A 20,089-nucleotide genomic window follows, 5' to 3' on the forward strand; every position below is an offset into this window, starting at 1 on the left:
ACCGGGGCACGAACCCGTGTCCCCTGCATCGGCAGGCGGACTCTCAACCACTGCGCCACCAGGGAAGCCCCATACACCATCTTATTTCAAAGAAACTGAGTCACCTATTTATCTTTTTCAACTTTCTGCTCAAAGACATAAAGGAAATGAGATTTTTAGCCTTTTCCTATATAAATCCCTTGAACTCTGCATAAAACTATAAAGCAGATTAACCATGATGAGTGTCTTCACAAACATGATTATTAATTTTTATGATTACTTTACATTATGTACATTATTTAAGTAGATATAATTTTTAAAAATCTCTTCAGCAATGCATTAGAGAACCCATTTTCCAGCATTAGGTTTTAACTTTCAAATTATATTAGTGAAAAAGACACGTTATTCTTTAATTTGCTTTCCTTTAACTGCTGCTAAGGTTGAAGATGTTTTCAAATGTTCACTGGACATTTGTATTTCCTCTTCTGTTTTTGTTTTTTACTTAATTTAAAAAAATTCTTATTTTATATTGGAGTATAGTTGATTCACAATGTTGTGTTAGTTTCAGGTGTACAGCAAAGTGATGCAGTTATACATATACATGTACCTATATTCTTTTTCAGATTCTTCTCCCATAGAGGTTATTACAGAATATTGAGTAGAGTTCCCTGTGCTATACAATAGGTCCTTGTGGATTACCTTTTATATGTACAATAGTAGTGTGTATATGTTAATCCCAAACTCCTAATATGTCCCTCCCCACCACCTTTCCCCTTTGGTAACCGTATGTTTGTTTTCTATGTCTGTGAGTCTGTTTCTGTTTTGTAAAGAAGTTCCTTTGTATCTTTTTTTTTTAGATTCCATATATAAGTGATATCATATGATATTTGACTTTCTCTATCTGACTTACTTCACTTAGTATGATAATCTCTAGGTCCAACCATGTTGCTACAAATGGCATTATTTCATTCTTTTTTATGGCTGAGTGACATTCCATTGTATATATAAATACCACATCATCTTTATCCATTCATCTGTTGATGGACATTTAGGTTGCTTCCATGTCTTGGCTATTATATTGTGCTGCAATAAATACTGGGGTGCATGTATTTTTCGAATTATGGTTTTCTCTGGATACATGCCCAGGGGTAGGACTGCTGGATCATACGGTAGCAGCTCTATTTTTAGTTTTCTGAGGAACCTCCATACTATTCTCCATAGTGGCTGAACCAATTTACATTCCCACCAACACTGAGGAGGGTTTCAATTGACTTCTGTTCATGAATTCCTAAAAGTTCTGTGTAGTTTGGACAGAAACACTTTACCTGTCTTATATGTTACAAATATTTTCTCCCAGTTCACTATCTGATTTTAATAAGGACAAACAAAACAATTATCATGTGGTCAAACATATCATCTTTCTTTTACTGTTGGATTTATCTACCTTCTTTGAAAAATTACCTTCAATCACTGGATTATACAAATAATCTTCAAGATTTTCTACTACAATTCATTTTAACATTTAAATCCTGAATTGATTTATTATTTCTTTCTGAATATGATAAGATAGCAACTTTATTTAGCTCCCAGTATTCAGTCAAATCTTCTAATACTATATACTAAATTTTCCCATTTAAATGAATTAACACCTTTAATGAAATAATCCGCTTATGTTATTCAGGCGGTAAATTCTCATATATCCTTACAAATTTCTGGACTCATTAGTCTGTTTTTCTGATCTATTTGTCAATTCCTATGCCAACTTCATACTGTATTAGCTATGCTGACTTGACAGCAATTTGTAAATATTCAGTTATCAAAACACTATGGTGGGCTTCCCTGGTGGCGCAGTGGTTGAGAATCTGCCTGCCAATGCAGGGGACACGGGTTCGAGCCCTGGTCTGGGAAGGTCCCACATGCCGCGGAGCAGCTAGGCCCATGAGCCAACTACTGAGCCTGCGCGTCTGGAGCCTGTGCTCCGCAACAAGAGAGGCCACAATAGTGAGAGGCCCGAGCACTGCGATGAAGAGTGGCTCCCACTTGCCGCAACTAGAGAAAGCCCTCGCACAGAAATGAAGACCCAACACAGCCATAAATAAATAAACAAACAAACAAATAAATAAATAAAAATAAAGGAATTCCCTTTAAAAAAAAAAACAAAAACACCATGGTATTAGCATAGGAACAGTCAAGCCCCTCACCCCCGCACCCAGCTAGGAATTCTGAATTATAATTATCTTTGTTTTGTTATTCTCTGGTATTTATTATATCTTTATCTTTTCATTAATATACAATTTACATATAGTAAATAAAAAAATATCAGGTGTAGAGTTTAATGCTTCTGAAAAATACATGTACTCTTGTAAAGCAACCCCAGTAAGATACAGAATATTTCTACCATCCATGTTGTTGTGGCTCTGGTATTATTTTTCTCTATAAACTTTAAAATTACCCAGTTCACACTGATACCAACCCCCCCCCACACACAAACACACATGCAATAAAACTAGTAGCCTTCATACTTGGAAGTGACATTTTTATAATACTAAGTATGCAAAACAAAGAACATGGTATATAATTTTGAATATTTTTTAGTGACTTTTCACTATTCATTTATAACTTAATTTATCTGTGATCAGGGAATATTAACTGTATAATTTTCACAACTTTTTAATTTTTAAAGATTTTCTTTTTGGCCATGTACATAAACCAACTTTTGCATAATATTTACAAAAGGATGCCTATTCCCTATTTGCAAAATGCAATTTTGAAATGTGATAATTTAATGATTAAATTATGAATAATTATTAAAGTATATGATAATGTAATGAATTATTAATATCATCTATAATCTTTATTACTTTTTGACTTCTAGATCTATTAATTTCTGAAAAAGATGTATTGAAATAGCCTATTAAAGAACCATGTTGCTCTGGTTGCTCTGCTTTTTAAGTTAGGCTACCATATTTGCTTCATAAACGTCCTAAACTCTGAAATTGTTTAAAAATACGGAACAGTGTTCTATACCCAAGGACTAAAAATCAAAAACAAACCAAAATTAGAAAATGACAAGCAAATTCAATTTTGAAAACTATTGGTTTCACAGCTAGAAAGGGCTAATTCACATTTCAAAACACCTAAGGTGCTTAAAATCCTTTACTCAAAGTCAATTATAAATATTAGTAAGATAAGTACTACCAAAACACATAAAAATGTTATTAATTAGTGATAAAGTCTGGAAAAAAAAAAAAACTTACCATCATGGGAAAAACTACTGCAGCAGCCGAAGCTTTTATCACCCACAAGAGGATCAGACAGGTGAGCTGGACGACTGTGAAGACGTGGACCTTCCAGAGGGGCACGTAGCGGAGGTAAATCAGGTCGGGCTGGTGCTTAGCAGGCATTCCAAATAATTTTATACGGTCAAAAAACTGGATATCGAATGGAAAGCAAAACAAGAAAAAGTTTTCAACAAAAATATCATTTCTGTTACTTAGGAAAAGAAATTGTATTCTGCTTTAGGGTTTTGTGATTTAAACTCTAACTTCCCTGATATGCCGTGATAACACAGGAGAATGTTTCAGTTTACAACATCTTGATCCAAGGAGAAAAAAAAAAAATCAAGGCAACCACTTAAACAAATGTAATTCATTAATCAGAAAACTCAAGTCAAAATGTTTTAAATTGGGGAATTAAAATATTTTGATAAATTTATCTGCTATAACCAAATGTACAAGTCATTTAATCTCTCTGACCTTGTTTTCTAATATGTAAAATAAAAGAGTAACAATCTCCCAAGGTACTTTCTAAGTCTAACATTACCAATTTTATGAAAATAACCTGAGGTAACAATTACTAATTTTTCACCCACTGAAAAGGAAACTATGAGCCAATCCCTTGGTCCTTTTGAGTTTTAATTTCCTCATTTATAAACTGGGAATAAGATCAGCCCTACATAACCCACAAAATTGTAAAACAATCAGCTGAGTTAATGAGATCATCTCTTGACCACTGGAGAGTAGATACTGGACTGTGTTGAAAAAAAAAATGCTGGTGCGTCTGAGATACCCGGCAGCCGGCAGCCGGCAGCTCGGGACCACACGCTGCTCACGGCCGGGACTGGGTGAGTGGTGCCAACCCTGCCTGAGCAGCTACACGTTCTACACTAAGGCTGGATTCACACAAATCCTAATTCATTCTATCAGCTTGTTTCCCAAGAAATACTACAAATAAGACAAAACAGAGTAGTGAAAACACTAGATTCTAGCCTTGGCTCCACGCTTACTTAGTTAAAAACCTTCAGTAAGTCTATTTCTGTTTCATGATTTACAAAATTAGTACTTCTTCCTTTCATATCCCAAAGTTGTTTTGAGGATCACAGAAAATCATCTGTATACTAGGCTCTATAAACTGTACTGCACCATACAAATGGCAGGTATTACCATGGTTATAGAAGACTAATATCTACATTTTCTTTTTAAGCAACTGAAATTACTGTTCTAACATGTCAGAAATAGCCCCTTTCCCCCCATTCCAATCCTTTTGATCCTCCCTCTTACTATACTAGTCTTCATTGATAGTTACCTTTCATTAGCTTCAATTAAAAATAGGTAAGGACATAACAGTTCATGATCTCACTCTCAGGGGGAAAAAAATGTTCAGTAAGCAATAATTACTTGGAAAATGTGGATTTGAAGTCACTAGTTAACCTGCCCCCAGAATATCAGAGAATAAATCACTACCATCAGAAAAACAATCATTGCAAATATAAAATGTTTAAGTTTTTTTTAGAAAGTTATTAAATGCTTAAGACTTGCCTGGATTCCTTTTAATGAGGAAACTCCCATATAAAGGAAAACACCATACAGAACAGGCATTGGAATAAACTGTAAGTAAAATGACCACAATTAGAACCCATGTTACCAGAACAATTTCACATAAAAAAATACATAAAAACATAGTCAGTGCCTATGAGATAGAGTTAAAAGATCTTTCAGTGATGAGACTTTTCTATAACAAAGAAAAATGCTAGTAAACAATAACCTCCTTGAAGAATCATTTACCATCTACATGTTCCCTCCTAAGAAGGGACTGTGTTCCGTGGTTAAGAGCAGAAGTACTACAATCAGACTACTTGGCCTAAAAACCCAGTTTACCTCTTCTTGAGCCTTAATCTCTCTATTTTAGTTTCTGTATCAGATTGCCTTGAAGATTAAAAAACTTCAAATTCATAAAATATTCAGAAAAGCACATGGTACATATCAATCACTCAAAAAGGGTTAGCCATTATTATTACTATCACTACCCCTACAGTGACTGCTATACAATACCATTTACAATACGTATAATAAACAAACACCAGCCTGAAAAAGAATGTCCTTGTTACTTTGGCAGTTAGGGGGATCCCAAACTGCCTACCTAGTCCATGCCCAGACATCCCACAGGAAAGCCAGCAACAGGCCCCATTCATTGATTCAAACACCACAATCAGCACTCACCCAAGGGAGAGACCTATAAAGAAAAAAGACCTAACAGCCAGAGGAGAATCACACTCATTCTCTAGTAAACAACCTCGTATGTCCTTAACTAAGGACCGTGGGAGAAAAGAAAACATATCAAAAATCTAATCAGTATCCTCAGGGAATCTCAAGAAAATATTTAATCCATAAAGCAACTTCAGAATGCTAAGAGAAATGAATAACCAGAATGAAAAAAAAAACTCCCAGAAATTAAAGATACAATTATCAAAATAATTTAAAAGAATTTTGTAACAACGATTTTGATAAGACTAAAGAGATCAATAAAATGATAAAGAAAATAGAGGAAATTTTAACAGTGAGAGAGAGTAGAGAAGAGGAATGTAACAACATATCTGGAAGGTCTAGTATCTGTCTAATTGAAAGTGAAGAAATATCTAAGAGAAAATAAAGAAAAGGAAATAAAGAACTGAAGAACACTCCCACAGTTAAAGGCATAAGTTTCTAGAGTAAAATGACCCACAGAGAGAGAAGCAAGGTAAATTAAAAGTTTCTATTTACCTAAATATCCTAGTGAAATTTCCAAACTCTAAGAGTAAAAAGGATATTTTGGTTGCTTCTAGAAAGGAAAAAGATGCTTCTGAAGACACAAAAACCAAATAGATATCAGACCTCTTACTAGAACCACTGATCTCTAGGCAACAATAACTTTAAGACTCAAAGAAAAATAAATTTGAAACTTGAAATGAATATCCATCTATCAATCATAGAGGGTAATTTTGAAACATGCAAGAACTCTGAAAGTTTACTAATTATGGTACCAGACATGAAAAAATTACTCAAGGAATTCCTTTAGAAATACAAAAAAGAAATACAAGAAAAAGTGGAACCTGTATATGTACTTTTTTTTAAGTAAGAGAAGTCAACAAATATTAAGAAAACTTCTCAGGTCTTGCGGCTTGGACTATTATTCTGAAACCGCAGGAGTCTGGGGAAATAAGGGTTATTTCTGCCTCTACGCAGGCTGATCATACCGCCTAGTCCTCAGCGAATATTTATTTCATCATAATACTGATTACGTGTTCCCAGAGGGCTTACATTGCTATAATTTAACTTACAGAAAAAGCACAGAGTGTAAATGTTGGTAACCTTTACAATAATAATAAAACTAAAAACACAGCCAACCAAAAACAACTGATGAAAGGGAGAATGGGATGTTTGGGGTAAATCCTCATGAAAGACATAAACTTAGGTCAGAGGCTCTCAAGTTTTTGGTCTCAGGACCCCTTTATACTCCTAAAAAGTACTGAGGACCCTCCCCCCAAATACTCTTACGTGGAATATATATATATATATATATATATATAGAGAGAGAGAGAGAGAGAGAGAGAGAGAGAGAGAGAGAGAGAGAGGGAGAGAGAGAGAGAGAGAGGGAGGGAGAGAGAGAGAGGGAGAGAGAGACATAGGTATAGATATATAAATAGGTATATAGGTATGTGGGAAATAGATATTCACCATATTAGAAATTAAAAGAAAATTTTAAATAGTTTTTTTATTTTATTTTTGGCTGTGTTGGGTTGCTACACGCGGGCTTTCTCTAGTTGCAGAGGGCAGGGACTACTCTGTGTTGCAGTGCACAGGCTTCTCATTGCAGTGGCTTCTCTTGTTGCAGAGTACGGGCTCTAGGCACATGGGCTTCAGTAGCTGTGGCGTACGCGGACTCAGTAGTTGTGGCGCACGGGCTTAGTTGCTCCACAGTATGTGGGATCTTCCCAGAACAGGAATCAAACCCGTGTCCTCTGCATTGGCAGGCAGATTCTTAACCACTGCGCCAGCAGGGATGTCCCAATAGTTATTTTTAAACTCACTTTGAAATAATAATAAACCTATTACAAGTTAATATAAAAAACATATTTTTACTGGAAAACTATAATTTCCAAAGAACATAAGATTAGGTGAGAAGGGCAGCGCTGTTCTGTATTTCTGTAAATCTCTTTAACGGGTGGCTTAACAGAAGACGACTACACTCTCATATCTGCACCTGCATTAAATCTGCTACAATATATCGTTCTGGCCAAAGTCTATGAAGACAACCCGGCCTCAACACAGTCACATAAATGGGAAAGGGAGGCTCCTGCAGACCCCGGACAGAGTGTCAGGGACTCCCAGAGGTCCTTGAACTAGACTTTAAGAATCACTGTCTTAGGCAAAGAGATTCAGTCTAAAGATAATAAAGTGAAAAATAAAATTATAAAAGTATATAAATCTATAATGGTGTTAACTAACAAAATAACTTAAAAAACAAAGGAGTAAAAAGTTTACCTCTGGAGAGTTGCTTTTGGAAAGTGAGAGAAAATAGACTAACTTTTTATTTTAGAGCTTTCTTGATATTCTACTTGAATTTTTCTGCCTATAAGCAGTTAATACTTAAAAATTTTTAGAACTACTTAAAAAATGTAAAGGGCAACCTTCATCAGGAGACGCAGCATCCCCATAAGACTGCACTACACATTCCTCCTCTTGTCCCAAGCACCTCTAACAATATACTCACCACTATGCAGTAATTGCCCATTTGCCTATCTGTTTCACCAAGTAGATTGCCAAGTTTTTCAAAGTAGACAATAAAGTGTCCTATTTATTATTGTTGCCTCAGTACTTAATAGCACAGAAAGTACTCAACAAATATTTGGTCAATTAATTGGCTCCATGAAAGGAGGCCAAAGAATTCTAGTATTAACTACAATTCTTTTAGTTAATATGTAACACACACACACGTACACACTCCACGTTTGTACCCTAATTTATAAATAGTTTACAACTTTTTACTTATTTTCTTTACAACAAACATAACTGAAACACCAAAAAAAATGGAGTTGAGCTCTTCCATGATGAATAGAAGATTTAAGATTAGATACTTAGCTATGTTTGCTATGGCTATTGTTTTTTATTAAATCACTAGATTAGGTAGAATGTGTACAGTAAAGATCAGATGTGACTAAAAGAGGTTTATCATAAAGTATAATTTCTTACATGCTTCATTTATAGTATTAGCTCGTTTTGTTTTCCTAATGAGTGTTACTACTCATATTTCATTTAATACATTCATTTCGTTAATACGTTCTTTGTCAGGAAGAATGTATTAATTCAATTAATAGCAATATTATTTTTTACATTGTGGTCAAATAACTGTTTCATCTATCTTTCAATATTATTTCCTCTAATATGCTTATAAAATCCTCTGGTATATTCTTCTTTTAGATCATAACTAAGCCATGGATTAACTCCTTCCTAAACTCTATAGTCTTTAATACTACCCTTTTACATTATTATTATTTTTTGTTTGTTTAAACTACATTATTTTTTAAAAGGATACAATCTAACACTGATGCCTACTACACTAACCACCATTCCAAAATATTATTTTCCAAGTAAATTCTAGGAAATGAAACTAATTTTAGATATTTTAATGTTTCATTTTCATACAACCAAGTATAAATTTTATGATAAAGAAAGATTTTAAAACATTGCAATAAAGAGATTTTTTACCTTTAGTACTGAAGTCATGAACACAGACAGGCCCATTAGAATAAAAATCATTAGCCCTGTAACCCGCTGTTCACGAATTCCCAAAAACTTGGGTTGTTCCCCTGGAGCAGAACATTCAGATTCAACTTTTAGGCTGTTGACATGACTTATTGACAACACTGTTGCAGCCACAAACCATGGAAGTCCCATGACAGAGCAAACTCCCAACATAACACCAACCACGAGCAAGTCAAGGTGATAGCCAGCTCCTTTCTGAAAAGTGAAACAAACATGAATATTTGTAAGCCTATATTGTTCTTTTAGGTTAAAACTCTATACTACTTATAAAGAGAGAAGAAATTAATTTTCACCATCTCCAACTCAAAGAAACAATTCTTGGGACAAAATTTTAAAATTACCTTCAACTTGTGCTCCTTTCTGTTTATGATTACAGCTGTAATTTGTTGATCCATAAAGATGAGAATGGTACAAAGCAGAGCTGGAATAGCAGCTATTAATAAGGTCCACCAAGGATTTTCTCCCAAAGGGCTTATGATCCAGCCCCTATTTGTATCAGTAGGCTGTTAAAACATTTAAGGATTAAAAGAAGGAAAGAAAAAAAAGCTTCCTTCTCCTACTGCACAAAATTTCCACAGCACAGACTGTGTCTACCCCAACAAATGCCAAGGGATCAGAAAGGACTGGATTAAATATTGGGATATATTGTGAATTATTTGCAGAGACAGCCATAGGAATTCTCATCCCTAGAGGCAGGTCTCTTGTCCCCGTGACTCAGCCACTCTTTCCACCTAGAAGGGGAGTCTATTTCCTCCCCTTGAACCTGGGAATAAGGCCAAAGTAACCCTGTGATTTCTGAGTCCTGATCTCAAGGGACCCTGCTGCTTCTTCTCTAACCCTTCTGGAACCCTGAGATTAAGCTCTGAGTAAGCCTGGATAAGCTTTCTTGAGGATGAGACACAATGTGATGAGACAGGGGTGGGAGGCAATTACCCAGCTTCTTCAGCCGTCTGAACTGAGCACCCAGACATGCTCCCATCAAGGCAATAAAGACTGCAGCCACGTATAAGATCTCAAACCAGGAGACCAGAGCACTACCCAGTTAAGCCTAGTCCCAACTGTCGCACATTTATGAACAAAAAAAGTGCTGTCGTTTAAAGGTATGATGTTTTGGGAGGTTTGTTATGCAGGAATAGATAAGTGAAGTAGAGTGTCCTTTCAACACATGCCTATCTACTTCATATAAAGTGAAATCAATCTACCTACTAGATCAACTCCTAATCTAAACTGCTTTGGAGATCCTACAGACTAGTGATCTTGTCAGGGTCAGTACTAAAGTAGAACTGGGCCTCACTACACTATTTTTCCAAAGCATTGGCTGACAAAAATCTGGCACTTTAAAAATCTATTTCAATGCTGTTAACATAAAATTTTTTTATAATAAAACATTTTTAGAGATCATAAGAGTTTAGCATTCTTGGAGGATATTGGATATATTGAAATTTAAATGCTTCTATTACTTAGATGTCATATTAAGCCTGTTTTTTCTACATGAAAACATCTGTCAACACAAAAGGGAAATTTACTGTTTTTGAATACAGATATTATAATTTTCCCACACTGATATACATTATACTGCTTCATATTCAATACTGCACATGAATAAATATGTTTTATGTATACAATGCATATATTCTTAACTGTTTCTTAACTTGTTTCCCCAAGTGTATTTTAAACCCCTTGAAATCAGTTTGCTACTTGAAAGCTAGATAAATGAATAACAAGGATATATTTGGAACCAGAATAAGGAAATGGGACCAGGATTACAGGAAATTACATTAATATAATTTATAGTTTTGTCTATTTGTAAGACTTGGTAAAAACAGAATACTTTGATATAGTCACCTCTTAATGGCCTAAAATCTTTAGTGGCTCAATATCTATGCTTTTAAACAAAGGTCTCCAAAACTTTTTAAATTATATACTCTTGGGGCTTCCCTGGTGGGGCAGTGGCTGAGAGTCCGCCTGCCGATGCAGGGGATGCGGGTTCGTGCCCTGGTCCGGGAGGATCCCGCATGCTGCGGAGCGGCTGGGCCCGTGAACCATGGCCACTGAGCCTGCGCGTCCGGAGCCTGTGCTCCGCAACGGGGGAGGCCACAGCAGTGAGAGGCCCACGTACCGCAAAAAAAAAAAAAAAAAAAAAAAAATTATATACTCTTAGCAGCAAAAAAATATATACCCAATGATGCTATACTCATTTATGTATTATGTTACTTATAATTATCCTTATAGTAAAATTCATACAATAAATATTATAAAGCTTAATTTTTCTTATTTTTAGATAAAAATATAGATTTATACAATTTTGCTGGATCATTTTCCACCTCTACTTTTGAGCACCCTGGTTTTTAAAATAATGTTATTTTTCAATCCCAGAGAGAGAGAACAGACTAAATTTATCTTCGTTATATTCCTTATTCCTAATCCCCTTTAAATCTTCTGCTTATAAAAGAAGTCATATAATTAGTTAAATGTAAATATAAGCAGTGACACAAATATTTGACTATTAAAAATTTCCAGAAAGTATTCAAAAGCTACCACCTCTAACTTAGAAGGGAAAATAATTATCAAATGCTGTGTTATGCACATGATATACTGTATACCAAAGAACTGTAGTTTGCTAATGAAACCAAAGAGTTCATGGATGCTCAGATTAAGTATCATTTTTCTTGTGGAAAAAAAAATTGATTCTCTCTTGATTCTGCTGGGAAGTGTTACACAAAGCTTTCCAATTACTGTCAGATATACCACCCTTCTAAAAATTTTAATGAGGATCCCCTTGCCACTCTTATAAATTCAAGTTTGAGTTACTCCTTTATAAAGGAATAAAGAATGTTTCTTTCACCTGGAAAGTATATTGTGAACTCCAGCTATGAGAGAAGGGTCAAAAATTTTAAATGACTCCCAACTCCTCACCATGAATATTTTCATTCACTCTACCTGATGGGCCAGCTTTGATACCTTCTTGCTTATTTCCTAAATATGTTCACTTGTCTCTGTTCATCCTTTCATTTTTTTATATATGTGAGGCATATATATAATTTTTGCTTTCAAAGCATCAGCTCTTCAGAGAGACTATGCATATTTTAGAAATAACTACTTAGGAGGTGGTATCTCACTTTAAAGTACTTTGGTATTCCCAAGTAACAAATAGCCAAGTGTTTTAATCCTTACCTCGAATTTTTCAGGAACATGAAGTTTAGGAGATGGAACTCCTACAAGGTAGTCAATTGCAACCATTATTACTATGGTGAGAAATACAGCAAAGTCACTGATTGTCGATCGCACCTATGTTAAAGGGGTTTCGTTAGTATAAACACAAAAATACTATGTGTCCTTTCTAAATAATTCATATCTTTCACAGACTAAAATATGCCACTAGAAAGTGTGAATGAGGTTTTTTTTAATTAGTGACAATGTATCAGTGAAATACATTTATAACTAATATTTTTTGCAAAAGATAAGAAACACATTTGACAACTAACCTATCATCTCTCATGATAGCATTGTCTTCCTACTGTTAGCTCAGACATGGAATATACACTTTTCACTATGAATAATTTCTTTATAGCTATATGACATAAAGTACTAACTTCAAACAATATCTTATTGTTTTGAAATAAACCAAACCAAGGAAATGAAAACTAAAAACATGACTATGACAAGAACTCCAAAATTAAACCCCAATTACCTTGGTAGGAAAATAGCGCTTGGTCTTAAACTGCTTGAGGAATGAAGACAGAAAAAATGTTGTGAAAAATAAGATGACACACCAAAAGAGCACATCTGGAATATAAGGTCCATGGAGACTACAAGCTGATCCTACAAATGTACCATGAAAGATTTTACATTCCTGAAAAAAGGGGAAAAAACAGAAAAAGGAAGGGATTGAAGGGGATTCTCAGACAGCCAATAAATTACTAAGAACTTCTTTGACTCTAAGATGCTACTGATCATAAGGCACACCATTATTTTATGTTTCACTTAGAAAAAACACTATCAACATTAACACACAATCAATTTTAAAACATATCCTGAGTTCAGAGAGGTCATGGTTTGACAAATCTGCATCTTAAGTCACTGAAATGAAATACTGTATTTTTGTCAAGTTATTCACATCATACACTCCACTCCTTTCTTTCAACTCCTTATTTCCTTTAGTGAAAGGCTCATATATCTCAATATAAGCCTTTTATTAATTCCCAAATATTTGTTTGCATTCTTGTTCAACAATTTCACTGTCTTTCCTTTACCTCTGAACAAGTTGCTTACAACAAAAGCTATAGAAAATTACGACTCTGCCTTTAGAATGCTGAATAAGAGATGGTTAAACTATTAAATTCGAATCAATAATAAAAACTGTGCTTGGCTTTTCTGACTTTTCTTTCTTTTTCTTTTAGTGAAGAAGGACATCAGCTCAGCTTTTATTTATTTAGTTAGTTTTGGCTGTGTTGGGTCTTTGTTTCTGTGTGAGGGCTTTCTCTAGTTGCGGCAAGTGGGGGCCACCCTTCATCGCGGTGCGCGGGCCTCCCACTATCGCGGCCTCCAGATGCGCAGGCTCAGCAGTTGTGGCTCACAGGCCTAGTTGCTCCGCGGCATGTGGGATCTTCCCAGACCAGGGCTCGAACCCGTGTCCCCTGCATTGGCAGGCAGATTCTCAACCACTGTGCCACCAGGGAAGTCCCTTTCTGACTTTTCTGATGGTGGGATTAATGCATGGGACTGTGAGCAGTAAAGTGACCACTGAAATATTTCCATTAATAAAATCAATAATATAGTCAATAATATAACATAATACAATACAATTATAGAAATATATTGACTTGATTTTCCTCTGGGGGGAAAAATAACTGAAAGGCAACCAGAGATTAACAAAGGCACATGCAACTGAAGTCCTTTTTTCCTTACTTAGATTCTAATGAGACTCATTTTAAAAATACAACTCAGGGCTTCCCTGGTGGCGCAGTGGTTGAGAGTCCGCCTGCCGGTCTGGGAAGATCCCACATGCCGCGGAGCGGCTAGGCCCAGCGGCCATGGCTAGGCTCAGCCATGGCCGCTGAGCCTGCGCGCCCGGAGCCTGTGCTCCGCAACGGGAGAGGCCACAACAGTGAGAGGCCCGCATACCGCAAAAATAAAATACAACTCAGGTTTACTGAAAGAAAAACAAAGTTTCCATTATTCTCAATTTCTACGTGCTAAGATTAGTAATCCTACAATTTACAACATGGATCATAGAAATAAAAGCTATAGCTACACAAAAAAACCTAACATGGCCCTGATGGATATCAAGAAAATACACTGAAAAGACCATATACATAATCTAAAATATTAAGACATCCTATTCATCATGAAATGAGCTTTTTTAACAAATCACTTTCATATAGGCACCTCTATTAACTCTACCTCTTTCACAACAAAATAGACAGAGTTAATAAAATATTATTCTAATATAAAACAGTAAAGTATTATTCTAAGTTGATTACTGACACACAGTGCTTTACATCAGCACTGTCCCCAGAACTGTCTGTGATGATAAGATGTCAGGTATCTGCACCGTCCTGTACAGCCAGCCAGCAGTCAGTCACTCGACAGGACTGAGCACTTGGAACATGGCTAGTGAAGCCAAGAAACTGAACTTTTAATTAATTTTATTGAACGTACAGTTAAATAGACACATATGGCAGTGACTACTGTACCGGACAGTGCAGATGTAAATTATCAATGGGATAAAATTTCAGATGAAATCCCTCCAGTTACATATTTAGGAGCTATCACCCTTAGAGAGAAAAGAATGACCTACAATTGCTTACATGATATAAAAAGCACCAGAGAAGCTCAAGGGATCTTGGTTTTAATTGATATTGCCAGCATCACTGGACATCTTTATTTCTAAATCCCAACCTGGGAAGTGTCCAAAACAGATATTTCTAGGGCTAGGACAACATTTCCCAACAGAATACAAAAATATGTATGTAATAGTGCTCAGTACCCAGTAGGTGCTCATTATATGTTTCTGTCCTTTTTCCTTTCCTTTCCTTCCCTTCAGTGCTGAAGTCATACTAGTCTCTACAAGGTAAACAGGTTCAGTACGAGCATTCCTCATCTTCTAAATAAGCAGTTGCCGGAGCAGATGGACTGATCAACAGAAGGCGCAAGTGGGTAAGAGCTGCTGGAACTGTCGACCTGAGGACCAGCAACCACAGGCCTATGAACTTATGAATCCAAGAGGAATTAGAAACCAGAAGATTATTCAAATCTTTTTAATAATTAATATCTTGGAAGCCAAATATAGTCCATCTTGATCTCCCTTCCTACCAGCTTCATTCTTTTCAACCTATACACTTCAGTACATGATAAATAAAAATGTGGTAACTTCTATTTGGTCAACACAACTCTATATTCTGAAAACATATGATATCCATCAATCAAGAAGGAAATTTAGGTTTACTAAGGAAAAGCTAAATAACAAGGTTACTGTTTGCACCAGCCTTCACTTCACATATACTCACAGAGACAGTGAGGTTCCCCCAGGGAATGTTGTGTGCCGTTACATTCCTTTCCTCCCACACCTTCAGAGTTTCATTGCCAGGGTTAGAAGGCTCAACACATACACATCTGAGAAATCAGAATTGGGTAGTTTTAACCATTCTGCATTTCATGTTTACATTTTATTAAATCAGTCACACAATGGAGTAGCTTTTAACTTCTTAACTTTTTTCCATGTTGCAAAGCATGGAGACTAAAAAGTGAAAATATCAGAAACAATGGAATGGAATAAAGTTTGGCTTATATAAATATAACAAAGCTAATAGAAATACCAATAAAATGTTTACTTAATGAAACTGGTTAGATATATCCCTTGGGGCAGTACTATTTTCTTTAAAAATCTGAGAAGACACCACCATGTTTAACACGGTCAGCCTCCACTAAATCTTACCACTTACCTCCACAGGAGCTGCTGCCGCCTTCCCATCTACACACACACAACATGCACTGGGAACCAGTATAAGCTATACTCCTACTAATTCTAGCCCTACCTGCTCATGCTCATCCTTTACTCATCTTAAGATCCATCCTTAAAGTAATAGGTAAAACATAGTTTTTCAGGACAGGACTAGGAGAGTCAAAGCAATCAGAGAGTTCAGTTCATATCCAGAACTATCTCACCTGCCTGAAAAAGCTAGATACACATACATAAGCCAAGAAATCTCTAAATATGGATTTAAAAAATGAAAAGAAACAAGAATATTCTCAATTGGATTATGAGCTGTTTGAGAAAAGGCAGGTGGCTGGACTTTGGATTCAACTGAGGCTCTATCATTTACTAGCTGTTTGACCCAAGTCAAGTTTTAACCTCCACGAGCCTCAGTTTCTTCATACACAAAAGGGGCTACGATATGAATGGCAAACACTGACATGAATATATTACTCAACATTCCTAACACAGTGCCTGGTCACAGAATGTTAGCTGAACAAATGATGTTCACAGGTAGGAAACAGTGCTCTAACTGGTTGGCACTAGCTATAAAAACCATGCTTTTTAAAGATCAAAGTAGCAGGGAAAGAGAAAAGACAACAAATAACATTTAAAAAATTAACTAGTTTAAGAACAAAGAAAATGACACAAAATAGATTTGGCATCAAAGTGTCACTAATATTTTCAAATAGGTCAATGTCTTATAGGAAGTTTCACATCCCTCCCTCCTCTGTGCATCAAAGTCGAGAGTGTGTGAGGACAGCGAGAGGAGGAGGGGTGTGAAGTGAGGGACTGGGGCCGAGGGGGGCAGGAGGAAGGAAGGCTTTTGGTAACCACGTTCCTCCAGGAAAGTTAATCAAATGCAGGCTCATGCTCATACCAACTGTGCTCAAGACAGCAAATACAGGCATCTACCTCGGTATGTCTAATTTTAATAACCTTTTTCAAGTTTAAACAAGTTTGCCAACCCTTTGTAACTATTATAATTACTTCTCAAATCCTATTTTATTCTAGAGTCCTAAAATATTTTCATTTCATGCTTTTCTTATCACAAAGAAAATAATCCACTAAACAACATACAACACTGCACTGAAATTACACTTTAAAATAACTTCCAATAAAAATGATCAAGTTTCAAAAACGTTAATGAAAATGCAAAACATGAAGAATATATAAATATATGGTGGTTAGTTGCCAAACAACTGAATTTAAATTGGTCGATCCAATTTACACATAAAACCAAAAATACACACACTTGGACAAATTGTTTCAGTGAATAAAAATGACTGAATTTGTACAACCGCGTTTACATCCACTGTGTGCTTTGGTAAGATCTCATCTGTAACAAACAAGTCAACCTCCGTATTGCTAGTTGGGTAGTTATAGCTAGATATACAGTGAGCATCACATTGCAAAAAGTCCATTTTCTTTTGCTCAGACACCTCTGCAAAAATACATTTACTATTAGGGGAAACAGAAACACTTACGAGTAGCTGGTCAGTTCATCTAAATTGTTGTGCATATTAAATGCATATATTTCTCCTAAATGGAAGAGCTTCTCCAAAGCCTCATAGATGAATATGATGCAAATGAGAGCTGCGAAAGCCTCCTCAGTGAACCGGGTGATGTAACACACAAGGCTGCTTGCATCTGTCGCAACCAAAACAATGCACAAGAAAGAAGTCCACAGACCTATACTGGTTCTCAAAGACAGATAGGAAAGGTGATAATCTCTGTTTAGAAAGAAAAATGTGGACATGATCAACATATACATGCCAAACAGTACTGGTACTTAAAATTTTCATAACAAACAATAAGAACAGTATAAAAACTTAAGATTTCTAAAAGAGAACACATTACAGAATAACAAAATAATGACTAAAGAAAGCTCTATGTGTTTTTCTGCTTCAACTGAAGACTAGCTTCTTATTAGTAGACTTAATGATTATATTTTACTTATACAAAAGGTTTACAGTGAAAATCTACTAGGCAATAAATATTTTAAAAACAAAGACCTCACTTTAGAAATCAGTTATCAGGAGTAAATGACAGATAAGCAGCCTGTAGAACAAGTGGATGTATGTCGCTCTCTCTGAAGACCCAGATGCTCCAGCGTCAACACGGCAGCCACGCCCCAGCCCCACCACCACCAGCTCCTCTACCACCAGTATCACCACAGTGACTTCATTTTCCAATTCAATTTCAAATAAGAAATTACTACCAGGGAGTCTAAAACACTTGAGGCCACTACATTCTCTATTTATGTGTGTACTGTGCCAGATCAGAATCAGAATCAGCTTGTCCAGTGGCAAAAGAATCCAAACAAGAGAAATTAGTGAATCAAACATTTAACAGCATCAAGTTGTTTCAGACTAAAATTTTCAACTGCATTTATCTCACAAAAGGAATAGTACTGCCATGTCAAATTCCGAGGCTACCAGCTCCAGTAATCTGCACTAACCCCACACTGTGAGCTGCAGCTCCCTCTGTGACACAGGCTTGCTGGGTAAAGTCAGCGTGAGCCTTCGAGATCCACTGCTTTCTAAACTTCCTTTAGAAGACCAACATACCGTATAATAAATAATTCAGATTAACTACCTTCTTACTAGGTTGAAATTTGCTAACACAAAGGACTTTTATTGTCCCTCAAGTGATTTTCTTATCAGCACTCAAATCCACTGAGTTTAAATTCAAGGTGACTGGGGATGAGAGTAGGAGCCAGAGTAGGGTTGACCACACAGTAGCCCCAAAATATTGAAAATATGTATACTCATCACATCCTCTTTTTCAGCTATTAAATATACAATGTACTTTTAACTAAAGTTAGTAACAATAATATATAATTATAAACATACATAAACAAATGTGACAAGTAGGTAACTATTACATACCTGCAGAATTTAAATAAAATTTTTTCAAACACTAAAACTGGACCTGTGCTCCCCAATATTGTTAGAGGTTGCCCAGCAAACAACGAATAGGCAATCCCAGTTAATGATGCTCCAAAAAGAGACTCTATTGCACTCTGTTTAAGGAAAAAAGAAACGAATAAAGGTAATACATCATAAATATATCTCTAACCTACTATAATACACATATATAAGATACCTGGAAAATAAAAATATTAATCAAGTGGTTAAAAAAATAAAGCAAATGCAACTTTAAATCTCAAATTTAAATTTTAAATATGGAAAATTACAAATATATTTTAAATACATAGAAAAATTGTTTTGTTTTAGCATATTAAAGGTGAACTTTTATAATCAACCCTAATTTAAAACTCAGTACTACAGGAGGTAAGGAAAAAGGGGTAAATGGAAGATGGACACAGAGGCTCCAACCCTATCTATACATGTTTTACTTCTTAAGCCTATGGTGAGTATAAAGATGTATACATTATTTTGAATATTTTTGCATGTCTGAAATAGTTCATTTAAGAAAATAAAAAACATACTAAATGCTCCATGTGGTGTGCTACAAAAAAAAAGACTCCTTCAAGTAGATGAACAAGAAATTAGCATGCTCAAATTTGAAACTATCATTCTCAAACTTGCTTCTAAAGTGCAATTTCCCATACATTTTAAAGAAATTAATCTAATATGATGGGCTTAACCAACATATATAAAACATGAATTGCTTAACATAAATAATAGATGAAAAATCTCCTTAAAAAACTCCTAGAAACCATACATGAGGAAATATTATTATTAAAGTTTGGTAAAAATGATAAAATGAAAGACTCATAGAAACCTTAAATCAAAGCTAGTAGGCCAATTTTGTTTCACTACCAACATTACATCCTAACTGATTAGGTTATCAGTTGCTAAGGCATATAGGCTATGACACTCGACAGAGGGGAGGGGTCAGAAAGAAAACGGTTTACCATTCACAAACATCAAGGTCAACTGGGATATACAATTAAGAAAGGAAAAGCCCATCATCGGTAAAGCAAAGACAAGACACTTGTGAGAAACAAGCCTCCTGGAACTTGAGAGGCAACCCAGCAGCAGGCAGAGAGCAGGGCTTCAGAACCAGATCTGAAGTAGAAGACTGC

General features: G+C 35.6%; 1 protein-coding gene across 1 annotated transcript in view; it reads right to left on the reverse strand.

The window, feature by feature from the left end:
- Positions 1-20,089, reverse strand: part of SLC4A7 (solute carrier family 4 member 7) — a 123,438-nt gene that overhangs the window by 11,793 nt on the left and 91,556 nt on the right. The window contains exons 14-22 of the mRNA XM_060022070.1: positions 18,927-19,060; positions 17,523-17,768; positions 15,569-15,674; positions 12,751-12,912; positions 12,234-12,347; positions 9,401-9,562; positions 9,003-9,254; positions 4,797-4,865; positions 3,237-3,410 (exon numbers count right to left, since the gene is read on the reverse strand). Coding sequence (XP_059878053.1) covers positions 3,237-3,410; positions 4,797-4,865; positions 9,003-9,254; positions 9,401-9,562; positions 12,234-12,347; positions 12,751-12,912; positions 15,569-15,674; positions 17,523-17,768; positions 18,927-19,060 — 1,419 coding nt within the window. The remainder of the gene's footprint in view (positions 1-3,236; positions 3,411-4,796; positions 4,866-9,002; positions 9,255-9,400; positions 9,563-12,233; positions 12,348-12,750; positions 12,913-15,568; positions 15,675-17,522; positions 17,769-18,926; positions 19,061-20,089) is intronic.

This window comes from Delphinus delphis, chromosome 10, assembly GCF_949987515.2.
Source record: "Delphinus delphis chromosome 10, mDelDel1.2, whole genome shotgun sequence".
Lineage (NCBI taxonomy): Eukaryota > Metazoa > Chordata > Mammalia > Artiodactyla > Delphinidae > Delphinus > Delphinus delphis.